The 26,219-nt window shown below is 36.5% G+C and overlaps 3 protein-coding genes across 3 annotated transcripts; all 3 read right to left on the bottom strand.

The window, feature by feature from the left end:
* Positions 1–715: 715 nt before the first annotated feature.
* LOC113771844 (putative late blight resistance protein homolog R1B-8) lies at positions 716–5,238 on the bottom strand. The gene is made up of 2 exons (XM_027316398.1): positions 1,500–5,238; positions 716–1,238 (listed from the first exon to the last, which is right to left on the bottom strand). The coding sequence occupies exon 1, from the start codon at positions 5,236–5,238 to the stop codon at positions 1,534–1,536; it is 3,705 nt and encodes a 1,234-aa protein (XP_027172199.1). The 3' UTR covers positions 716–1,238; positions 1,500–1,533.
* Positions 5,239–7,870: 2,632 nt separating this feature from the next.
* Positions 7,871–12,801, bottom strand: LOC113771843 (putative late blight resistance protein homolog R1B-14). The gene is made up of 2 exons (XM_027316397.1): positions 11,445–12,801; positions 7,871–10,137 (listed from the first exon to the last, which is right to left on the bottom strand). Exons 1-2 carry the CDS (start codon positions 12,799–12,801, stop codon positions 7,871–7,873), a joined length of 3,624 nt encoding a protein of 1,207 aa, XP_027172198.1.
* A 3,710-nt stretch (positions 12,802–16,511) lies between these two features.
* Positions 16,512–25,060, bottom strand: LOC113769885 (actin-related protein 2/3 complex subunit 1A-like). Its single transcript, XM_027314200.1, has 15 exons — positions 24,761–25,060; positions 23,836–23,924; positions 23,226–23,302; positions 22,937–23,031; positions 21,620–21,689; positions 21,148–21,217; positions 20,106–20,179; positions 19,929–19,971; positions 19,565–19,646; positions 19,147–19,235; positions 18,958–19,043; positions 17,711–17,774; positions 17,205–17,311; positions 17,023–17,081; positions 16,512–16,916 (listed from the first exon to the last, which is right to left on the bottom strand). The coding sequence occupies exons 1-15, from the start codon at positions 24,828–24,830 to the stop codon at positions 16,852–16,854; spliced, it is 1,140 nt and encodes a 379-aa protein (XP_027170001.1). The 5' UTR covers positions 24,831–25,060; the 3' UTR covers positions 16,512–16,851.
* Positions 25,061–26,219: the final 1,159 nt, after the last annotated feature.

Below are 26,219 nucleotides of genomic sequence, written 5' to 3'. Positions count from 1 at the left end.
ACAAAAGGTGATAAACAATTAATGAGAAAATAAAAGATCAAATTCACTATATTATATCATATTGACTAAGAAAGCTTCAGAAAAAATATGGATAATTATAAAAAATATAATAGAAAAGGTTTACAACTACTTAAATTGATAAAATTTTGTTGTATCCAAATCATAAATGTTTGATTATGCATTTTCTCAGGTTTTGTTGTATATACTAATTTGACAAAAAATAGAAAATTTCCTCTCCTTATTGTCATAATCCAAGTAAAATATTTAACAACTTAGTTTAGATATGATAGTCTTCTATCTTGAGAGTTTAATAAACTTTTTAATTGCTTCGTGTATAATAAACGTTTTCTATAAGTAGCAATTGCTTGATTTAGTTCGTTATATGGTTTCTTAGTCAATATTATACTAACAACTTAGTTTAATATGATAATCTTCCATCTTCAGAGTTTTTATAATTGCAGAATGCAAAATAAACTTTTAATTGTTTTGTACACAATAAACATTTTATACAATTACCAATTGTTTAATTTTGTTCATTATATAGTTTTTTAGTTTATATTATGCCAATAATCAAAGTTTTGCAAAGAAATTTAATATATTTAAAATTTTATATCTTGAAAAACGATATTCACGTTCAACGCATGTGAGTTATTACCAATTAAAAAAAAGACCGTGACTGCTCCAAGTGTACCGTAAGATTACAAAAAACCAATACGCTAATTACATCAGTCACATCAAATAAAGCGCTTAAAGTGAAAATCACTAAAAAGGGGGAAAAAAAAAAGGAGATCATAATTCATAGCTGTCCAGATGTCTAAGCCAATTGACCGGAGTTTGAGGAGAAAAGGAATACAATGCTCACTAAATTCAGCAATGCACAATCTTTTGCTTCTTCAACTGTCATCTTCTTCCACACTAACAGCAGAATCCTTGCTTGTGATGCATATTTTAAAACCATTATGCTTTGTTGTGCAGATCTCATCTTCTCCCTGATTTCTCTTCAATGATAACCAGCCAGCCTTTGCTTTATTTCTCCAGTCTGAGGTTACAACTGCAATACCCAGTTTCTCTCGTCTTGTTTGCTCTTGAGTAGCAATCTAGAATTCTAGATGAGAGTATCCCTTTCCGCACATTGAGAGCTCTGATGACCCATCTGCTATATCACTTCATTCATTTTCTCCTTCAAGTTGCCTTTGCGAACAACCACATTCCTTCCATCCGTTCTTTCCAAGCTTTGCCTGTAACAACATGAATCATTTTCATTTTCATGTTACATGATAACCCTGCTGATGTTGAGAAAATGAAAAACAAAATGGGCAATAATTATTTGATTATTCATAAACTTCATTGTACTCATGCATGCATTACCTGCAACCGAAAGTTGAATAAACTTCAAAACAAAAAAGCAACAGAAGGGGTAGTAATTAATGGATTGACTTCGTTCGTATGGAAGGCATGATTATTTCTGCAAAGCGATTGAGAATGACAACAAAAGTTACCTCATCTTGGACCAGCTGATGCCCTTCACTGTCTTTACCAGGCTTGACAGTCGACGAGGATCTTCAGATTCTGATTTCCATAGTTTTCCTGTGCTTCTTCAATGCCTCGTACTAAACTTATAACAGATCCGACATAGTCACTCTTCCCGCAAATGTACACCTTAATCATTTCAAGAGTTGATATACGCTCTAAGCAAGAAGGTACCCGTTCCAACTTCAACTCTCCAACCAGTTTTAACTCCTCAAGACAAGGAAAATAATCATCACTATCAGTGTCTGTCTCTGTCCACTCCACAACATTCACATCGGACAAAGTCAAGACCCTAAGCTTAGGAAATCCTCCTTCGGTCAGCTCCCATCTTCTGCCGCGCAATGAATCACAAAGTAATTTCAGGACCTCTAGATTGGGTAGCTGTTCAATCAATGAAATTTTACTCCAGGGTAGGTTCAATCCAGAAAGGAGCAACTTTTTTAAATTCTTGGGGAAAGAGAGCTCAAAATGATTTCTTGGACCTTGGAAGTGACTCGAGACTATGTTCAGTGACTCTAGGGTATCTAACTGACTCATGTTGCAGCATACCTCCTCTCCTACGTCTGCGGTCACAATTTTCAGTTGGCGGATATTCGGAATCCTTCTCAGCATGGCTTCTCCTTCTTGATTAAAAGGAAGTCTCAGATAGCAAAGCGTGTCTAAACCAGGTAAAGTGGAGGAGTTTTCAAGGACATTATCACTGGGCAAAACACGAGCACCAAGACGACCCCCAACACGCACATGCCTTAGCTTCTTCATATCCCATATGGTATAGGGCAATGAAACTTCCACCAAAGATTGCAGATAAAAAGTTTCCAAGGACGAGAGATTGGATATAGATAGTGGAACGAACCGCAAGGCATCAGCTCTAAGGGCCAAATACCTCAAGCGACAGAGCGATTCGACTTCAGTCGGAAGCTCTTTATGTATCAGGACAACATGCTCTAAATTCAAAACTGTGAGATGCTTGTAGATGCAAAAAAGGAATGAGACATCAGCAAGTGGAAAATCGTCTCCTGCATTCTGACGAAAGAATAGCAGACTCCCCAGTTGGGGACAAAAGAGCTTCGACTTGTGAAAATCTTCTGCACTGGAGCAAATGGACAATCGAGGTGGGTAGCGAGGCTCATTAAAAGTATAAAGCTCATCATATCCTCGTAACACCCGAAGAAAATCCGTCTCTTTGGCTTTGGACTTGCAAAACTCAAGTAACAAATCATGAATACAAGAAGCTTTGACCCCTCCCATCGAGCTGCGTTCGCTTACCATAACTAAGTTTCGACCAATAAGGTCCATCATATATTCTTCTGCCACGTCCTCTAACTTCTTTCCGTCAGTATTCTCCACAAACCCTTCAGCAACCCATAGACGTATCAAATTCCTGGTAACAATCTTTGCATCTTCTCCAAATGCTGCAAAATAAAGAAGGCATGGCTTCAAATGATGTGGTAAATTTTCATAACTGAGCTCTAATGACTTCTTGCACGTTTCTGTGAGAGAGACCACGGTGGAAGTTAAACTTTTAGCAAATTCTTCCCAAGCCGAAACATCATGCTCTAGGTCTAGAGTTGCTACAATTCCAGCTACGGCAACAATTGCAAGAGGTAATCCCTTGCAGAATTTTGCTATTTCCACACTGGGTCCATGTAGCGATTGAGGACAATCTTCTTCTCCAAACACCTTCTTCTGTAATAATTGCAAACTCTCTATATCAGTGAGCAAGCGAAGATCGAGAGGTTCCCCACCACATTCAACCTGTGAAGCAACATTAGAAAATCGACTCGTGATGAGGATTCTACTACTTCTCATCTCATCTGGGAATGAACATCTCACGTCATTCCATATGCTGAAGTCCCAGACATCATCAAAGACAACGAGATACCTCTTCCCCTTCAACTTCTGATATAGCTTATGAAGCAAATCATGTTCATCCAGAATTTCGAGCTCTTCATTGATCCCAGGACGTTTGCCATCAGAGCACAAAATTTGAAGTAACAAATCTTTCATGTTATATACTTGAGAAATAGTACACCAAAGACGAATGTGGAAACTATAGATAATTGAGTTATCATTGTAAACTCTTTTGGCTAAAGTTGTCTTACCAAGTCCAGCCATTCCCACAATGGGGACAATTTCCAACTGTTCTGGTCCTCCAATAAGTCGATCGCTCACTTTCTTTGCCTCATCATCATGACCAACCGTGACTTCATGGGTCATTGGTACTTGAAGGGCTGGTAACATTTTTGATAGCTTATAGCTGAAAGGCTTGTAACATTTTTGTATCTTGAAGCTACGACAGGAAGCAAGACATCCTCTGCTTGAGACACTGGCCAGATCCCGAAGGGCTTGTGACTTCATGGCTTTTGATAGCTTATAGCTGAAAGGCTTGTAACATTTTTGTATCTTGAAGCTATGACAGGGAGCAAGACATCCTCTGCTTGAGACACTGGCCAAATCTGTAATATGCTTGATACGCTTATTGATATTAACCAGCATGTGAGAACAATGACGAGCTTTTTTGGTGTCTAAGGAGTTAACATCTCCTCCTTTTACTCTGCTCAGAGCAAGCGTGCAGATTATGATGCCTGCTTCACGAAGCAGAGCTCCAATTCTTTCATTTAGCTCTTTCTTCTCCTCCTTAGGCTTTCTTAAAATGCATCTCAAGAATCTCCATCCCCCTCCAATTTTTTCATTTAGCTCATTCTTCTTCTCCATAGGCATCCTTAAAATGCTTCTCAAGAATCTCAGCTCTGAAAAGAGTATTTCCAATTCATCTTTCCGAAAATCCATAAAGTTGGAATTGCAGCATAGAAGCTTCCAGATAAAACTTATGAGAGAATCATTGAAGTTGTTCAATATATGCTCATCCATCTTCATAGTACGTGATGATGCTGAGGATTTTGAAGCTTTAAGGATGTCGATGTAAATCTCACCCCCTTGAAGATCAACAGGCTTGATCTCCTCAATTTGTTTACAGATCATGGAGCAGAACTTACCAATGTATTCTGACTCAATTTCGTCATGGAAGGGACACTTTTCTACATCTTTGCAAACAAATGAATGCCCTTCACCAACTTCATCAAGAAAGGAACACATGTAAGAGAGGCTTGCTGCTTTCAAAGCTATTGCTACAATGTGATCTAGCCAGCGGATGAAGTCGTGGTGATTAGATCCTCCCAATTTGGCAAAGCATACGAAACTTTTTAAGAATGTTAACTTTTCTTCAAGGTCCTGGATTTGAGCACGCAAAGCAGCACAATAAGACTTTTTTCGAACTAGATGCAGATCCACCAGATTTTGTAGAACGAGGTCTATGAATTCCACAATCTCGTAGAACGTGGCAAAAGACCATCCGAATGAGATGCTCTGCTCATACGCACGCACGATTCCTTCATGAGAACCTCCGATCCGTCTTTTAAAGTCAAAGACCAATTGATCGCTCACACCTATCAGATTTGAGAAACTTTCACTTTCTGATCTCACTGACAGAATGTGAATGTCCTCTCCAAATTTCTTAACTGTATCATCAATGTTAGGAAGTAATCGATCATACTTCTGTCTACATGATATCTCAGATTTGATAAATGTTTTGAGGAACTTCATCCTCCTGATGGTGTCTGAAAAGATGGGATTATACGAATTGCTTTTGTTGAGGTTCTTCTGGAGGATATCCAGATCTCGTAAAACACGATCAATGTAACCGTCCATAATCTCTTCTGCAAGGATCTTCCCGAATTTGACTCCTGAATGTTATTGTATTGCAGCTAAGGCAGAGACAAACTTCCTCACCCTGTCCAAAGCTGTAAAACAGTGAAGAAGATAACTGAGATAACAATCATTCAACAAAAAAAAGCAGAGCAAGAAAGAAAGGAACAAGATCATTCAGATCATGTTTATATAGTTTGAAATTGGCGTTACTGAACTTGACTGTTGAATATTATTGCAGCTAAGGCAGAGACAAAGTTCCTTGCCTTGTCCAGAGCTAACAAGAACTCCCTTCTTGAAAAAAAAAAATTTTTTTTTTGAAGAAAACTGAGATAACAATCATTGAATTAAAATAAAAAAAAAAAAAAAGCAGTGCAAGACAGAAAAGAACAAGATCATTCAGATCATATTTGTATAGTTTGAAATTGGCTTTACTGAATTTGGCCCTTCAAGATTATTGCAGCTAAGGTAGGGACAGACCTTCTCACCTTGTCCAGAGCTAACAAGAAAGAAGAGAACAAAGGTCATTCAGATCACATTTGTATAGACAGCAATTTTCCAAAGAAAAATTGTTTTTTTTTTCCGCGAACACATTTTTCAATCACTTTTTTATCTCATATATATCAAATCGTTATAGTAATTTTTTTTAAAAAAAAATCAGAAAAATGCAATCCAAACCAGGATTGACTTGAACGTCAATGCTGATGCTTCTTTCTTGTCTTCCTTTTTAGCTTTTTTGGGCCAAAGTATGATCACGCGGTTTAGAAAGTAGGGAAAATGCAGAGAATCCAGAGATTCAGCCAATATTGTCAAGGGAGCAAAATATTTTCTTTTCATCAGGAAAGACTTTCACTCATGAAAATATAAATCAGTTTTGCAATTTGGTCTATTTTCAGAGTTATAGAGATAAAAGCTAAAAAAAAAAAAAAAAAATTAAGCTACCAAAGCAACGAAAAGAAGAGATATTTTTTATTATGATTATTGGGAGCTTGGACATAAATAAAGTAAGTTAGACAATATAATTTAAATGTTTCTTCCCCGGTTCTTGTTCAGTTGTTTGGGCACATGTTCTTTGCATTCGAATAAACTTTAGTTGCTCTCCAATTTTGTTCATTTGCTTTTTTTTTTTTTTTTTTTTTGGTGCGTGTGTGTCTTTGTTTTGGGAAAGTTGAGAATATCCGAAATTTGAGCAAATTAAAGGATGGGAAATTGGATACTAATTCCCAACATTAAATAGCAAAATGTCCAAGTTTTTATGCAAAATGTACAAGAGGTTCTGCAAACATGCAAAACTGATTTGAATTCTGTAATCTAGAAATTAAGAATCTATTCCTCGTTCTGATATGGGAATTCTACTCTCAGTCTATTCTCCTTCTTCGGATTCTTGCTTCTCCCATCTCCATCCCCTTAAAAAAAGAAAAAAAGAAATTATCTTGACATAAGATTAATTAGAAATTGTGGGGTATCAATTAACTCAAATACTGGATTAGTCTGGAAACCCCAATCTGCTAATGAGCTGTAATCACTAACAATAATGTTAGACTTCTATAGACTCAGTAAGCTGCATCAAGTTTAGCACTTAAAAGTGGTACGCAAGCAACTCTTTGTTTCTTTCAACAATCCCTTCTTCTATATTTCTTATTACAAATCTTTATTTGTATTTTATATTTCTTATTTCCTTTCCTGTTTAATATTTGAAAAAGATTATAAGATCTTTTAAGATTTAGTAGGTCAAAGTCTTTAAATCATCCTTTCTTTTCCCAAAGGAAAAAGATAAAGATAAAGAAAAGAAAAAAAAAAAGCAGTAAAAAGGTGATTTAATCAATTTATTAGTTTGATTTTGATTTTTTTAATATTGACAGCAGATCAAAAAATTAACAGTGACACTGCTATAATAATTCAAATTATGAGAGAGTTGTGTATAAATTTTTAAAGCATACAGGAATCATGTGTGATATAGTATCAAATCACAGGAGATCAAAGGTGATTTACCCTATATATACATCAATAGGGCAAATTGACTATAGATTGACAGAAGAAAAGGCACACAACAATCACTAAATTGAGCAACACAAAATACAGATGGAAAATTTTGCTTCTTCAATACACTAACACTTCTTCCATGCCAACAGCCAAAAATATTTACTCATAGGAACATTTTTAAACATTTGTATGCTGTTTTTGCAGAGGGCAGAACGGGTGACTTGACTCCAAGGTGGACTGAGTAGAGAGCTCCCTTGATTGTTCCGACCTTCTTGAAAAGGAAAGAGTCACCACCCTTCCGGCTTTTACCTCCATCATCCACTCTAAGCAACAAAAGAAATGCAGGCCACATTTACGCGCAAGAAAACCCTATCAGAATAGCAATGCAACACCATTCAAAAAGATGAGCAATTATCATCTCAAACCACCAAAACCAGTAGCAACCTCAGCTTGGAAAAAAAGTAGTTGTTTATTCACAAATTTCAATGTACTCATGCATGCATTTCCGGCAACTGAAAAAAGTACGAGTCTAGAAAGCAAGAGATGGATTAAAATCACACGGAAAATGCAGGATTAATGTTTCTGCAAGCTTATTAAGAAGATGGAGAAAAGTTACCTCTTAAGTCATGTATATCCCTCCAGCTGATGACCTTCAATATCTTGGCAGGACATAACGGATGAGGATCTTCAGATTCTCAATTCCGTTGTTAATCTGCTCTTTTTCAATTCCCCGAACTAAATTGACAACTGAGTAGTTGTCAACAGCGTTGTCGTAGTTGCTCTCCTCCCCCCAAAAGCGCACCTTGACCATTTTAAGGGTGGATAAACTCCCTAAGCAAGAAGGGACCTTTTCCAATCTTAAATTTCCTTCCAGGTTTAACCGCTCAAGACATGGAAAATGATCATCACTGTCAGGGTCTGCTTCTGTCCACATCACAACGTCTACTTGAGACAATGTTAAGACCTTAAGTTTTGGGAATCCTCCTTCGGCCAGCTCCCATGTATCTCCCCGGAATGAACAAACGAGTAGTTTGAGGACCTCAAGATTGGGAAGTTGTTCAATCAATGAAATTTTACTCCAGGGCAGTCCCAATTCACTAAGGGACAATTTTTTGAGAGCTGAGGGAAAAAAATACTCGATATTATGATCCCCTGGAAGCATGAAACCACCCATCACTGTGAGTGATTCTAGACTTTCCAGTTGACTCAAGTTGCAGCTGCCAGTAGCTTCCCATGCTCCTTCATTATCTGAGACCAAAATTTTCAGTCGGCGGACGTGCGGAATCTTCCTAATAATGTTTTCTCCTGCTTGACTTAAAGGAAGAATCAGAGTGGAAAGAAAGTCTAAATTAGGTAAAGTGGAGGAGCTTTTAAGGACGTCGTCATTCAACAAGGGACAAGCAAAAATCCATACGCACAGAACCCTCAACTTTTTCATGTTCCAGATAGTATCTGGCAATGAAACGGTTTCATGAGATTTGAGACGAAAAGTTTCCAAATTTGAGAGGTTGGCTATAGATTGTGGAATGAACTCCATGCTGTTAGATCTGAGGGCCAAGTACCTCAATTCAAGAAGTGATTCAACTCCACTTGGAAACTCCTTTTGCATCAGGGCAATATGCTCCAAATTCAATACTATAAGATGTTTATAAATGCAAAAAAGGAAGGAGCTATCAACCAATGGAAAATCCTCTGCTGCAGTCTGATAAAAGAATAGGAGACTCCTTGAACGTGGACAAAACAGCCTGGAATTTGAAAAATCTTCTCCAGTGGTGCAAATGGACACCCGAGTTATGTCCGCAGGCTCATTAAAAGTTGAGAGCTCGCCGTATCCTCGAAATGCATGAAGAAAATTCTCTTCTTTCGCTCTGGCCTTACAAAACTCAAGTAATAAATCATGAAGACAACAAGATTTCACTCCACCAATGGATCTACATTCGCTTACCGTGACTAAGTTTCGGCCGATAAGGCTCATCAGGTACTCCCCTGCAACGTCCTCCATTCTCCTGCCTTGGATTCTTTCCACAAGCCCTTCTGCAATCCATAGGCACACCAAATTCTTAGTGCCTATTTTCTCTGCTTCTCGAAATGCTGCAAAGTAAAGAAAACAAGCCTTCAAACGAGGAGGCAAATTTTCATAACTGAGCTCCAGTGACGCCTTGCATGGGTCTGTGCCACACACCATGGTCAAAGTTATTCTTCTTGCAAATTCTTCCCAAATCCAACTGTCACGTTCTAAAGTTGCTAGAAATCCAGCTATGATAACAACTGTTAGAGGTAATCCCCCGCAGAATCTTGCTATTTCTATACCAGCTCCGTGTACTGATTGAGGACATTCTTCTTCTCCAAACACCTTCTTCTGCAATAACTGCCAACTTTGTTCCTCAGTGAGCAAGCGAAGATAGTGAGGTTCACCCAGGTTAACACGTGCAGTAATGTTAGAAAATCGACTTGTGATGAGAATTTTACTTCCCTTTGGAGCATCCTGGAAGGCAAGATTCAAGTCATTCCATAGCCCGCTGTCCCAAACATCATCAAGTACAAGGAGATACTTTTTTCCCTTCAACATTTGATAGAGCATTGTAAGCAAGTCATGCTCATCCTTCTCTCGGAGCTGTTCTTGAGTGTATTCACTGTTACAACACAAAAGCTCAAGTAGCAATCTTTTTTGGTTGTATTCGTGCGAAACAGTACACCAAAGACGAAGGTGAAAGTGGCCCTCAATTTCAGCATCACCATATACTTTTTTGGCTAAAGTCGTCTTACCCAATCCAGGCATTCCCACAATTGGAACAATTTCCAACTGGCTTGATTCACTGGTAATAAGTCGACCAATTATTGTTTGTGCCTCATCATCAAAACCAATCACAACTTCATGAACTTCTGGTATCCTAGGACTAGGAGGAAGCAGGCGCATACCTGTAAGTCGAGAATTATAACGAGTTACAACTTTAAAACCATGATATAACAACAAAACCAATGATAAAATTTCTAATGCAATCTATTTGTTTTATATCCATTTCTAGTGTATTAGTAAGACTTCACTTACTTTACTCGAGATTGTACCATCCCAAAACATTTCTTTCCGTCAAATTTTGTTATCAACATCATGTTTGTGTATTTCTTTTCCTTGGTTAAACCTGGGAAGCACGGGAATTGATCCTAAAACTAGGGTTACCTTTGTCTATTTTCGGTACTTAGTATTTGTAATTAGTAGAGCTGTTTAAATGTATACAGGTTTCTTTGTAAAACGAATGTACAAGTTCATTGCTTGATCAACAAAATTCGCAAGTATGTGAAAAAAATCATGTTAGTGTATCTGCATTCTTTTACTTGCTTTAAACAATTATTTTTGAAACACATAGATTAAAGATTTAAAATAGTATATAATATCACGGTTATAGATATGACACATGTATAAAATTTAGATTTCAATTTCAATTTCAAATTAGTTATCATACATTAAATGACAGTAATGTATGAATTGTCAGTGTTTATGAGATTAATTTTTATTTAAAAGTCATAAAATCTAAGTTTTTTTTTAAAACAAAATTTTTCAAAACTATGAGGATAATTATATTTGACTCTATTGATAGTATAATGTCTTATCAAATCCATTCTATATGCATAATATATCATTACATTTGTAACATGCAAAACAAGTGTGTTTGGATTGAGATAATTTGAAACAAAATAATTTACTTCACAAATTTCAATCACCTTTTTATTTTCTTAATCATCTTTTTATCTCACATGCATCATATCACAAAAAGTGCTACAGTAATCATCTCAAATAAATCATCCAAATAAACTCTTACACAAACAAGTGTAAAAGGAAAGATAGACGTACTTATAGGTCGAACGTGGAGGCCGCAAACAACATTTATATCAGTGTAAAGTAAAGACTTATTGTAAAATCATTCTACCATATCTGGACTCATTATACTTATTGTCGAGAAGTTACTTATTCTTGCTACATAGATTTTTTTTAGGTAACTTTCACCAGTTAAAAGTCGAAATTAGTTTTTTTTTTAATAAGGATTTCAATTAAACTTGAAAGGTCATGAGAAGCCCTTTGTAACTCGATCTATATTTATTGTCCTATATTTTCCTAAACATTTTTGTTTATCGCAGAAATTATTCTAGAGATTGTCGCCACTTAATATAGTTGAGAGAGAGAGAGAGACATTATAAATTATATATAGACAGATGGAGATGTAGATTACCTGTTGATGACATAGGACTACTGAAAGAGTTGCAAACTTCTTGCCCTGCCAAGCAATTATCAGAAGGAAGACTCGTTGTCATGCTCCATCTGCCAGTCTCGTCCCTAATACGCTTGATTTTTTTGTTGGTATCACCCAACATAATGTAGCCATCAAGAGGATAAGGAATTTGTTCCACTTCGCTGGCAAAAAGGGCGCAGATTATAATTCCTGCACAACTCATCACATCTCCGATGTTTGGATTGAGCTCATCCAGGACATTCTCCGGCAGCTCCCTTAGAATGCTTCTCAAGAATCTGAGTCCCTCGTACAGTATTTGCATTTGACGTTTCACAGGACCCATCAAGCTTGTACTGCTCCACAGCGGCTCCCAGAGGCGATTTATGAGGGAATCATTGAAGTCGCCCATTGTATGCTTACCCATCTCCATGGAACGTAACCGTGCTGATGTTCTTGAAGCACTAAGGACTTTGATATACATCTCAAGGAGTCTAGAGTTAACTATAACAGGTTTGATGACCCGGAGGAGTCTACCAATTTTGGAGCAGAAATATTCAGTGACTCGTATTCCCTTACTATCTTCATTGTAAAATGAACACTCGTAAGAGATCAATGCTGCATGGAGAGCCCCATATTCAAGGAGATTCGATAGAGCATCCAATAGACCAAGTTCAACGCTTCCCAATTTGGCAAAGCCAATGAGATTTATCAAGAATATTAGCTCACCTTGGAGGGCCTCGATTTGTGCATGCAAACGGAATTCGGGCTCGGTAGGGTTCGCCTTGAACAATAAAGAACGACGAAGACCCGCAAGATCCTGTCGAAGGTACTTCATGAATTCCACAAGTTCCTCGTCTCTCAAGCAAGAACATCGGGACTGAGATGAGCAGCAGTTCAACAAAGCCCTGTATGTCTGTAGGATTCTAGGCTTAAAAGACGTGATCTTTGCTCCAAAACCCAACACCACAGGTTCCCAAGCTGATATATGTTCACCTCGTCCTGATCGATCCATAAAAGAGATAATGTCCATGTCCTGATCTGTGACTACGTATTCACTTTGTGGTCGAAGGCAAAGAGAGTGAATATCATCCTGGTATGTCTTGAGGGTACATCCAATGGTAGACCAGAAAGATTGAAGACTCTCCCCATTAAGTTCCAGATCCAGGTCCACAATGTTGATGCTCCACTTTCTTGCACCCCAAAGAAATGTTCTGAGACATGCTAAGTTCAGCTTGAGGATCGTAAAAGCTGAGCGCTTGTTTTCACCGACCATATAAGCCAAATCGTATCTGAGGTTTTTCTCCAGCAACTGAAGCTCATGGACGACGGATTCTATACAAGCAGTGGCCAACTCCATCACTCTCAGAACACCAGTGCTGCTGCAGATGCTATTTTGTATAATAAGCAGAAGGGCTGGTTCTAATTTTTTTTTTCCTTAATTTGTATTGTTTTGGAAAAATGTAAAGCTGAGTGAGATATTTATCAACCAAAACAGAAGGGGAAAGAAAAGAAAGACATGACAGTATAGACAATGCCGGAGTATTCTGCAATTGGCAATACCGAATCTGCAAAGCTTATGTAGTGTAAAGAATTTGTAGCAATTTATAGACTAATAGTAGTAGTACTAGGGTTAGGACACGATTCATAAATTCAACCTTCTCTTATTTGGATGTCATTTTTGCTCTCCAAGGTCCCTGACTGACATCCAACAAGTCAACATTCAGCTCCCCATGCCCCAACGTTATTTTCAGCTCAAGATCCACGAAATGATGCAGAGATAAGTTCCGACATCCATGTCAACGTTCAGCTCCCCCTGCCCCAACGTTATTTTCAGCTCAAAGAGCCACGAAATGATGCATAGATCGATTAAGTTTATCCAAGCCACAAGACCTACCATTTATTTAGAGTCATGACCTGCCTTTTTCCAAGAAACTAGTTGGCTAAGAAAGTATGGGAAATATCCAAGAAACTAGTTTATCAATCAATGTTGGGACTACTCAAGAATCAAGAGTCTTTTAAGGGTCCGTCCATTTTAAATTGCAACAAGCAACCCTGAGAGAGACCCTCCACCTACACTGACATAATTAACAAGATGCTACTAATATATATAGACTAGTACTACTGGCAAACCAACTTCAGAAACTACCCAAAAACTTACCAATGAATCTGCAGTTGTCAGATTTGCTGTCCAAGGGCAAGACTTAGTCAACCTTTTACTCCAACAATCTTATCTTGAGTTCAAGTCAAGAGATTAAAAAAATGCAGAAACAAGTTCAGGAGCTATAACATAATTGTAGAGGGAAGTTCATCCAAGTTGCTTAGTTAATTAGACCTCCTATTGTCCAAGTGAAACAGAAAAACTGAGAAAATGTCAACAATGCTCAAAATTGGGAATTATGAGTTTCTTGAGATTAGAGTTCAAAGTCCAGACAATAGAGGTTGATTACAGCAACCAAATTGACATCAAGAAATAAATTCAGCAATTAGTTTAAAGTTCATTTAGGCATATTTGCTCTCCCTTAGTGCTTTTTGACTTGAGAACGTGTTTTTCCAAATAAATCTCTTTTAAAGGAGGATGATTTTGCTTTTGGACTCTGCAACTCATGGAAAATTGACAAATTTGCATCATTGTTCCACCAGATTAATTCCCTTTGCATGACACTGAGATAGAAGGGCATTGAGGAAACATTATTGTCTAAACGTCCAAGTTTTTACGCCAAAAAAAATGTACAAGAGGTTCTGCAAACATGCAAAAACTGATTTGAATTGTGTAATCTAGAAGTTAAGAATTCATTCCTTGTTCAACTATGGGAATTCCATTATGATTCTATTCTCCCTTTTCAGGTTCTTCCTTCTCCCATCTCCATCCCTTAAAAAAGAAATTATCTTGACGTAGTCTACTGCTAAGCTTAATTATTAAATTGTTAGGGACAGAGTAATGATTAACTCAAATACTAGATTCAAAGTCATTTATTTGCTCAAATACTTTGACCTGATTCGTCCAATCTGCTAATGAGCTACAATGATCACAAACAATTTTAGCCTATGATGAAGATCATTGAAAATTTTATTTTGCTTACTAAGTCATCAATTACTGGGCCTCAAAAAAGAATCATCCATAAAATACATCAGCCAATCTTGCAATACAATATCTAGAGTCTCCTCATTTTTTTTTCTTTTTTTTCTTTTTGGATAATAAATTTAGAGTCTCCTTGAACTCTCAAACCGAAAGATGAAGAATAAGACAATGAGATACAATAATGGCAAAGTTGAAATCTTCCCAAATGGCTTCCTCACTTGTAACTTTCCAACCAAAGCTGAAAAAAAAAAAGAGATTGACAGCTGTATTAAGTTTAGCACTTAAAAAGTAGTACACAAGCACTCTCTTGTTTCTTTCAGTAGTCTTTCCTTCTAAAATTGCTAAAATGGGGAGATACATGAGAGCATTCAAATCAGCATCAAAGACTCAAAAAGTACAAATACACAAGCAATTTTTAGCTTCTTTCAAGTTTCAACAGTCTGCTTCATCCATACCATCAACAGATATTGAATTCTGACACAAATAGTTAACATGGTTTACACCTGAATGGTTTGCAGGGACTTTTTAACAGTTTCTGCCATCATGAGAAGAAAAGAACCACACTTTGAAACCTCCATCATGCTTACAAAGAGAAACAAACTTCAACTGGCAAGACAATGCTGGTAAGTGGCAACAGGAAGGATAACACCATCAATCACCTATCCCTCATTGAGGTTGTTTTTCAGCAAATCCATATCACGCAAAACAGGATCGATGCAAATGGAGGCCATCTGTTCTTTTCTGGGATCTATTTTCAAGCTCAAATTTCAAGTGCTGCTATATGAGAAAGAAACCTCACCTCTCGAAAGCTATGAGTTGTTTCTTTATCCTGGAATTCTTTTTTTTTTTTCTGTTGGGTAAAGTTAAAAGTAAATGAGATATTGACAACTGATATCAAAGTCACCCCTGGTTAATTACTTGGCCAAACAAGTTGGGTCCATTGATAAGATTGTCTACTTCCTCAACAAAAGCAATGTGTTCTAGTCTGCTAGAAATGTGTTGGTGGATGATTATAAACCTGAATCTAGAGTCAAAACACACCAAACTTTGATCAATTGCAAAAAAAAAAAAAAAAAAAAAGGCGAATTACTTGGTTTACACATAGGGATAATTTCAGAAACCTCTCCAGGCACAGAGGAGAACATATTGAAGAAGGTAATCTATGATGAGATTACTCATAACTGGTACAAAGGAATTAGTACTTTAATTGCGCTGTAGTGTGAACCTGACCGCCATATTGATGCTGTTTGACAAAAAGTGAGACTCGTAGCTATCCGATAAATCATCTTCTTGGTCCTGCCAATCCCCAGTGACAACTCTTCCGTCGAGCCCTGAGTTGTATTGATACATGGAAGATACGATCAACAAACGCGGAGGCTCTCTCCATAGTTTCATTTGCAGGGATCTTTATCAGTCTTACTTTCTGCATTTGGCTAAAGTTAAAACCAAACATACATGTTCAATTCTACCATTTGAACTAAAGGGTTCAAGTTTGAATCTTGTTTTAACGTCATTTGAGGAGGTTGAGGAGAAGTACTGGGAAGTGAGGCCAGGGTGGTCGAGAAAGAGGGTGTGTCGTCTGAAAAATCAAGTGTTCCACTAGGAAAGATTGATAATCCCTGCGAAGCAATCACGCCCCCATTTTCTGCGTATCATATGTACTTTTAAGTCATCCAGAGTAAATTAATGAGTTACAGTGACTGATTCATCTTAACTGGGGAAGAGACGGATATGCACTCAACATGATAGACATTACTAAATCCCCGAACCAAATTTGGGAATTTCTTGTTTCAATGGTAGTATTAGTTGGCGGCATACAGAACCACAACAAGATTCTTGGAAAATTTGCAACCTTTCTCAATCATTGCACGAACAGAAGGAAAAGCTTCACTGCAAGCTTCAGTTTAACGAGACAAAAAGTACTCTACAGTCAACCAACTGAAAAGCCAGTTAAAGAACAATTTACTGGATTCTGTGGCAAACCTTAAAAGCAGGAATCTCATTCTTGTATATTTCAAAAGAAAACTTAACCGCATCAAAAGTGGAAATAGCTAGAAATTTTGCAATATTCTTCATAAAATTCTGATTGAAGAATAAATCACTACCTTACATAAGCTATGAGCAACAGCAATACATCACTGTTTCCAGCCAGCATGGAGATTAACACATTGAAGAAGCTACCATATAATAAGATACTATTTCTTGTAACAAGGCATTAGAATCTAGAATAACTACTCGAATTGCTCTGTAATGTGAACCCGCCAATAGAGGAATATGACCCCTCATTGCTGATCGCCATATCAATGTGGTTGGACTAAAATCCAAGACTCATAAATAGTCTAATAAATCTTCTTGGTTCTGCAAATCCCAAATGACTACTCTTCCATCCAACCCTGAGGTGTAAAAAACATGGAAGATTTGGCTTATGAGTCTCTCAAGTGCACATCATTAGGACCTGAAGTGCTGAAATAGGAAACACCTAAGCTCATCTGGACTAACCTGAGGTGCTAAACCTGGTTACTTTTGAACCCACTTTCCTATTTAATGGTACAATACAACTGCAACCAAGATAGAGAAGAGAAGGTTAATATTTATGCCAATGACTTGTCAACAGATGTCAAAGACAAATGCCAAGATAAAAAGATTAAAAGGGATGGCATAATGACAAGCATAATCAGTACTTGATGCAGTTTTCATGAATGCCACCATGCAGCCTTGAAGGTTGAACACTATTGTTGCTAATTCCATATCTTGATTGGCCGTAGAGTTTTCCAAATGCTTCAGAAAACTGGAAAACAGATAAAGCTCCAACTTATCTTGTGATCAATTATATAGAAGTCAAATGCCATTAGTGACGCAGCTAGGCATTCCAAAAACGGAGAAATTTTTAAATCTGAATTGAGTGAGCTAAAACTTCCACCAGATAACAAAGGGAAAATTGAAACATAAAATTGGCCCAAAATAAAAACTGAAACTACTCATCCAGCAATATAATAGGAAATCAAAATTCAACCATATAACATGAGAACAAGGTGGCTATTTTGTGACAGAATTTGCTCAATGACAAGTGGATATCTCCCTGCAGCAAGATCCTTTGGAATTTTGAACAGAAAAGGTTTCAAGTGGTACGATAGCATTTTCTCACTTTGGACCCCAATCTATATACCCTCAAATGAAAAAGAGATACCTGTGAACCAGATTTTGCACTTGAAGCTGCTGCTTTTCTTTCACCAAGGAACCTCAGAAAACCCCTGAACATAATTTTATCACTTCATTGATAATGAGACCATTTAAATTTTTTAAAAAATCCAATAAACAAGCAATGCACTAGCATTCGCATAAACAAGCAATGCACTAGCATTCGCATAAACAAGCAATGCACTAGCATTCGCATAAACAACCTTCAACTTCCAAAAAGCATTCTTGACTTTGTAAGTACATCAGCAGTCAATACCCTACCCAGTAACAAAAGGAACTTTACTACAATCCTGAAATAGTTTCCATTGTTGGTTTCACCCATATTTTAGCTGGCCAGTTCATGTGTACAAAATATACACCAACTCAACTTCAGAGGCAAGCTTCAAATGAGAATGGCAGAATGCAAAAATTGCTGGAACTGGGCTTACTCAATTCCCGGTACGAGTTGGTATCAATTTTACCCAATCTTGAGCTAGACCACAAAAGGCCATCCAAGAAAACTGATCTGGAGATGTCTACACTGTTATTCTATTCCAATTCTTAAAAAAAAAAAATCTAAATTTCTTTAAAGCTAACTGGTCAAAGTGAACAAGGGCATACTCCTTATGCAACAGAATACCATGATTTTCACAATGGTAGTTTGCAGATTTGTCGTTATAATACTGAGTCAAATCCTCAGCACCCCATCCCGTCTTATCCCAAAATTATATTTCTAAATTAAATAGACACACAACCTTCACACCTCTTCCGGCAAACTAAACTTTGGCCCACAGGTATGGCAATTCTTTTAACTTGAGTTGCTCCAAACCATATAAAATTACAAGAGCTTCAGAATCACCCTAAGAAATACCTAAAGAATCACAGTAATGAAGTTCAAGCTCCAGAGAGAGAGATAGAAGGGGATCAGAGGCATTTGATGGAAACCAAAGCCTCTGCATACCAGTTGTTGCCAAAACTGAAGAATACAATAAAGCACAAAATCTACAATATCATTTAAAAGATAAGACTTCAGACTTGTGACAGCATAAAAATCCTTGCTTTGTCAAACAAATCAATAGTGAATACCAGATGTATTGGACATGATAACAACACAAAGCTAGAAGTGGAGATCCCAATAAAGATACAATAAAAGGCTCTGGAACGGAAATCTACAGCAAAGAAATCAACATATGGGTAAACAACAAGAAGAAGAATTACTTTCTACAATGTACACATAAGAGTAACAAGGCAACCCACCATAGACCACTTTCATCTGCTACAAAAACCATTGGATTGCAATCAAACCCCACACCAATCAGCACTCTTTCAGAAAGATACAAAACCTGAAATTTAGCAGGATAAAAATACAATCTCACTTAGTCATTAATGCAACATATATAAAGTGTAAGAATATTAGTAAATGATTGAGAATGATTTCTGACCCACATCACGAAGAGGCAAATCACGGAGTGCAACACTTTGAGCTAAAGGAGAGGGTCCAACATCATCAACAAAGTAGATCATTGAGTTGTGACCTGAGAAATAAGTCCAAATCTTAACGAATATTAGTGAGACATGTAGAAAAATGTTTGTACCGAATGCCAATTTTCTTTAACATGAACACAAAGTAATATCTATTTCTGATTTCCTATTCAATCATTTGCTAATAGCAATGACATTCAAGTCACTACAACCAGAATCAAAGCTTAACAGCATTCTTGACTTTGATTGCAGTGAACAGAATATGTAACTATTGAAAGCATCTTAGTTTGCAGCCTGCCAGTATGAAGTCGGAAGCAAAACCCTCAATTTGGCAAAAAGAAAGGAGAAAAATAAAAAATAAAATAAAAAAAGAGTTCCTCACCTACATAGGCTAAAGTATTGCCACTTGGGGACCATTTGACACCAAAAGCCCAGCAAAATGAGAGATCAAGTTGAACAATTTGCTGCCCGCCGATTGCGAAGGAGAGATAACATTAAATGTAGGATTTAGTCTTGAAAAAGTTCATGAGATAACAATAAAAGGCAAAATCCACCCCGATGAATTGATTATCTTTGTATTTATTCACTAATTTAAGGAATAGATTACGTAATCCACCTGGTCTCTTACAGATATGATATTATGCAAATGGCTTAAAATTTTCGGACTTGATAATGTAAGAAATGAATAATAAAACTCATTGCATGCAAGGAACAAAAAGTGCAAATAGAAGCAAGGTAAGATTAACCTCTCCAAATTTAGAATCTGAAGGAGGACCTGAACCCGCTTCCCTGCCAACAAACAATTGCACACTGATAAGATTTCTTTCTTTATTTATTGTATTTCTTTTTTTATGAGGTGAATGCATCTTCTCCAAGCTTTTTAGACAGTAAATGGGAAAAAGATTAAAATTTCAAACACATACCTTGTGTCAACGCCTTTAATGAAAGTAGAAAATACTCGGCATTTTCCATCAGTAGATGTGGTTGCAAGGAATATCTATACATGAAAAATATTGTTACCACTAACTCAGAAAGGAACAAGAGATCTACACCAAAATGCAGCGGTTTGCATTACAACAAAGATATCACTCAAACATTTCTTCCCATATCAACATAAAATCTACAAATAGGAAATATCCTTTTTTTCATGTGGTAGATCAAAAGAACAGAAACCATATTATTGTACAAAATAATGTTGTACTTCAGATGCATCAGTGATTTATTTCAAACATACGCAATTCATAAACTTAGAAATCCTTTCGAGTGGATATAGGCTTTCTTAGAGTTGGAGGTCCACTCAAAGGCACAGAGATAAACATGAAGGTGTAACACATGAAGCCCTTCGTTCCAATTACCAGGATTGCTAGGCGGGAAGCAATACTACACCAGGGATCTGCGGGAAGGCAAAGCCAAAATACAAATCAATCAAAAAGCTAAAAGAGCTGTTCAGCTGATTAGCATAGCTCCATGGTGTTTACAGCTTTCAGCTTGACTTAAACATATCCTTATCCTACCAAATGCCATTTTAACCAACTGGCACATCCTTTTGTACAGTACATTTCACCATGCATCTTTTGCTTCTCTTATCATTTCTTTTACTGAATCCCTTTGTTACTTAAACGAGGGGCATATGCATGATAAAGCCATGAAACTCCTTTCCAAGATGAACATCTCAAGCAACAGAAACTTTGATCGAATTACATGCAGAAAAAACAAAACTTAAGAACCAAGCAAAAAGTTTACAAGCAACATGCAAGAGAAACTAAGTCATTCCTGAAAACCAATTAAAAAAAAAAGATGCAGCTGAAGAGGTGCACATTGTAACCACTCCAATCATCATAATCACCAGTTCCATTAATTTTCCTATTATTTATATTTGAAAGCTAAAAAAGTGTTTTCTGATGCTCCAATTAACATCTGGTTGATTGGCACAGGGAATTAAGGTCAAAATGACACCAGACTCACATTATTGGGGTGCCAGGCAACACTAGTAACGGATGAATCATGCTTCTTCCTGATAAGCTTACTAACCCACCTGACAGAAATATATGTCAAGGTTAGAAAACATGACTACAGTAATTGTTGATTATCATCATAACCACTGGGGTCAACCTAGTGGCCAAGGGAGAGCTTTTAGAGTCTTCACCACTGCCAAGTTCAGGGTTCCAATCCTTGCTTGGCAATTGGGGATAGGAAGTCTGTGGGGAGGGGTGGAAAGGTATTTACAAAAAAAGAAAAAAAAAAACAATACCATCATGCAAAAGATGTGAAAGAAACAAAAAAGCCTACTTGACACTTCATAGACCACTCTAAAAAACAATAAAACGATTAATAAATGTCAATAAAGAAGACCAAAGATAAAGGCTTTCCACTGGAAGCCAAGGGGTATAATACTAGTATTTGATCTAGCTACACAGAACTTGACAATAGTGTTTACCAGTTATTCTCCTGCTCATAGTAGCACACACAAACAGTTTTAGCCCCACTTCCAACAGCAAACTTATTCTCTGAAAGAAAAATTAGATAGACTAAGAAGATTGCAAAGAAAATCAACAATGATTACATTAACAGCAGAGTAGTCAACCCAACAGAGTTCGATAAAACAAGAAATCCAGTGTAATTCATTAGCTAGGAAAGGAGATAAAAATTACAGACATTTGTTTCCTTGATTAAGAAAGAAAGATCATAGAATTTGTCAAATGTGAAAAGTACATCCAAAACTGTATTTCATACGATGCAAAAAGATAAAATCTAAACAACGTTGCGATTCCATCAACACCCACAACAATGTTAGGCAATGCCAACATTATCTTGACAGGACCATGCTGTTTTCTAACAAAAAATTTTGTACTTCGGATGGCCTTCTGCCACAAAAGAACAAGTTACAGAATCTAGGAGATGGATTTATTGTGCTGGCTTTGGTTCATAATTAATCAGCAACAGATATCCACCTATAGACATGAACACTTACTATAGGTTAAACAATTTAATTCTTTCATTTTTTGACACTCTAATGCTGGGTCATATAATCTTCTCCAAACTCTAATATGGTGGATAGATAGTCCTGATATATCTCCTTGTGCACAGGGAACAACTCATTTCCTTTTAGTGCTTGAGTGCTGTGTGTCTATGCCAGAGAGAGAAAGGTAGAACCAATGCTTGTCTTTACCATCTATAGCAAATTATGCATATTAAAATTTTGCTCAATTACCAAATATCGATTGCAGGGAAGGCATAAAAAATTAGTCATTCTATTTCATAGTTTAAGTGTAATTGTTTGCTTAGAACAGTCCCATAGAATAGGCTGGCCTTCAGAAAAGGATCTTTGATTCCAAGAAATTATTTATCAATTCTGGCATATTTCATTTTACTACAGTTTCTCATAACATGATTATTTGACGGTCATTTTGTCAGTAATAGGACAAACAGAAAGAAAGAAGTCACGAATGAATACTCTACTTTTCGATTAATTTCACATGATCCAGAGTATCATAGTAGATGGTCACTTATCAGACAATACTGCAAGTTCCTGTTAAGGTACTCATCCTTTTGCTGAATGTAACAACATGACACATATGAACATGGCACTGATGCAGCAGAGTTAAAATTTGACAACAATAATTACATGCACTCCTAATAGAGGCAACATCACATCAAGTCATCAATCAGGCAAGACAAAAGAGTAATATGATGAAGACAATGTTCACACATGAAAATTAACAATTCTAACGGAGCTGCAAGGATTAGGCCACACCTTTTGGACTCCACTGCACACAAAGTGCAGCACGATTTAACCTAAGGATAACAAGAGTGGGCACCCATTCTGTTGTTTCTTGGTTCCAAACATATCTACAAGGAAACTTCAGTGAAAAAGAGTGACCATACAGTAACTGTGCACTTCAGAGAAAGGTAAAGGGAAGGGAAGGAGAGGGATTAGGGAACAACCAAAAGACTGAAGCTAATATTAGATTTTCATAATTCACATCAAGATATAAACTATGTAAAACACAAGATAATCAATGGCTCAAGATCAAGGCGCTCACGAATTCCGATCATGAGATACAGTAACTATCTTGTTTGACCTTGAACTCCAATCAATCCCAGAAACGATCTGATCATGCTGTAAGAAGATAGACAAGGCAAGAAGCATATATTTATTCAGCAAAACTTTCAAACAGAACCATCTTGGGAGGAAAATGATATGAACATTCAATCAAAAAAACATTTATAATAAAGAAAAATGTCCAACTAAATACAAATGACCTTTTCTAGCGATATACAATATTCTGGAGTACAATGCTGAAATATAAACCATAAGGAAGTTTCAAAGTCAGGTCTTATAATAATGTTAAACCCATTCCTTTCTATCAAAACCGGAAATTAAGATATTTCAGACACACAACATAAAGCTGCTTGCATTTTGAGGGATATCGACCAGGCATATCTAAAACCAACACCATTTACAGCGACATGAGTCAAAAGCTGAACTCATAATCCAAACAGCATAGAAGCATATGAAAGTTCAGAAAGAGATGACAAAAAAGTGGTTCCTGTTTGCCAAGTAAAAGCACAGATGTACATAAAAAGCAGAAACCCGCCAATCTTATCATACAATCAAACACAGGAAGAGCAAAAAAGCACCATTAAAGTTACCTTCTGAAGGACATGGATCCTTTCCCACTTCTCCTCCTCAGATCTTCTATAGATATGCACCTCATCATTGTTTGGACAAAGCGCAATCACTACAAACAAGTTGGGCATAAATTAGACACTTTTCAGACTATACATACTTGAAGCAACAAACCAATACCCAACAATTGCAGAACACATTCCAGATTTTCAAGAACTGTTTTTCTGAACCAAAACTGTAACTCAAACGAATAATCATTACGAAAGTGAAAGATAAGAAAGCCCTGTAACATGATAGAATACTAATCATTAGAAATGTAAATGCAAACCACAAATGTGGTTATAGATAGTTATCTCCTATCACTAGGCCACTAGCTTTGCAATGGCAATCCATATAGGCTCCTGGATATTTTGCAGTCTCCTCCACTGCCTGTTTCCTTTTATTTTTGATCTGGGACAACTTTCTCTCATTTAGTAAAATTGTGTAAGGGGTGAAAGGCAAGACCAGAAAATAACAGCCAGACAGCAGAACACCGAACAGACAACCAAGCACCTCTGAAGCAGGTTCCACAAAGATACCTCATCCAGTAAATTGTTCTTTCCTATGGGCCATGTCGGACAAACTGAAGGAAAAGACTAGCCCTTTTAGGGGATTGCAGGAAGGCTATTTTAAAGTATACAAAATCTTAGAACAACAACAGCTCTGCACAAAGGCTCAGTATAAAAAAGTCATCTTTCTAACACAAAAAAAAACATGAAACAAAACCCTTCAGATATAATCAACCCAAAACTCAGAATTACCAATTGAGGTAAATGACTCCACCGTCCAGACTTAAACCAAAAGGCTAGTACTAAATGCTAATGCCACAAACCTTGATAAGACAAATTCTACAAATATTTCTTACAGAATTTAGAAAAAAGGACAGAGAAGAGAGCAGTAGGCATGTACTGGATTGGTCAGGGCTCCAAGCATGGCAAGTAACGCAATCAGCAAATTTATGTACTGAAACTGCAGCCATTTCTGATTAAAAACTCCAGCTGCAGAAGGAAAAATTTTGAGTGGGGACAACTATGCTGCTACTGCTGCTGCAGCTTTGGATTGATCTGTTCACTGAAAATCAGATCTATGAACAAATTTCACGAATTGAAATGTAGAATTTTGAGAAGGACGGTGGGTGGGGAAGGCTATGATTTGTTTGTTTACCAATCAGTGTTTCGCTTTTTAGCATCGGAAAATGCTTCGATGAGACGTAAAGATGTTTAGCACTAACTACTATTGGTACTTAACTAATATTTTATGTATATTTTCTTTTTTGGAAAATGACCTGTTTCATCCCTTACATTTCGCAAAAATATTCTTTTCGTCCCTCACTTTTAAAATGAAGCAAATTCGTCTCTGATATTTAAAAATTAAAACTATTACATCCTGAACCTAATTTTCAATCTGAATCAAACCATCCAATAACCCAGTAATAAATTTTGAAAATAGAATTGATAGATCATTCAGTCAACTTCATCATATTCATATGACATTTATTAAACCAAAAAAATAAAAATTATAACATAAAAGGCCATTCTTTGTTTTGGAATAGTAGAGTTTTTTTTTTGGATAAATCTTTTCATGCACCGTTAGTATATCTGTTTGCGAATCTAGATGTGTATCATAAATATAAAATTTGGTATTTAAATTAAAATTAAAATGATATGGCGGTACATAAAACCATCAGTGTATATAATGATAATGTAGAAAAGATTAATCTTTCTTTTTTATGTTATAATTTTTTATTTTTTCTTTTTAGGTTCATTAAATTTTACATGAATATCAAGTTGAGTTAACCAAGTGATCTACCAATTACACCCCCAAAATTTGTAATCAGGTTGATTGGTGGTTTGATTCAGATTGAAAATTAGGTTCAGGGATGTAATAGTTTTAATTTTTAAATGTCAGGGACGAATTTGCTTCATTTTAAAAGTGAGGGACGAAAAGAATATTTTTGCGAAATGTAAGGGATGAAACAGGTCATTTTCCCTTTCTTTTTCTTTTATTTTTGAATTTCTTTTTGGTCTTCTTTTCCATTAGTTTTCTTTCCTTCTTTTCTTTGTTGTTGAAAAATTTGTAATTTGCAATGTATAATTTTTGCAATGTAATTTGTTTGGATTGAAGATTATTTGAAATATTTATTTGAGATAATTACTGTAATACTTTTTATGATGTGATGTATGTGAGATAAAAAGATGGTTGGAAATTGTGTGTATGATACAAGCAAAACAAAATTTGAAATTTTTTATTGAAAACCTCTTAATCCAAACAGAACCGTTTTTTTGGTCAAAATTACTTCTATGGAAAAATGTCCGCAATATGGTTTGGCATTGGAGGAGGAAAATGATTTTTATTTTTTTTTTTGTAA

The sequence above is a fragment of the Coffea eugenioides genome, chromosome 5 (assembly GCF_003713205.1).
Source record: "Coffea eugenioides isolate CCC68of chromosome 5, Ceug_1.0, whole genome shotgun sequence".
Classification (NCBI taxonomy): domain Eukaryota; kingdom Viridiplantae; phylum Streptophyta; class Magnoliopsida; order Gentianales; family Rubiaceae; genus Coffea; species Coffea eugenioides.
The sequence above is the reverse complement of the archived record's forward strand: the minus strand, read 5'-3'. Positions and strand labels throughout refer to the sequence as shown.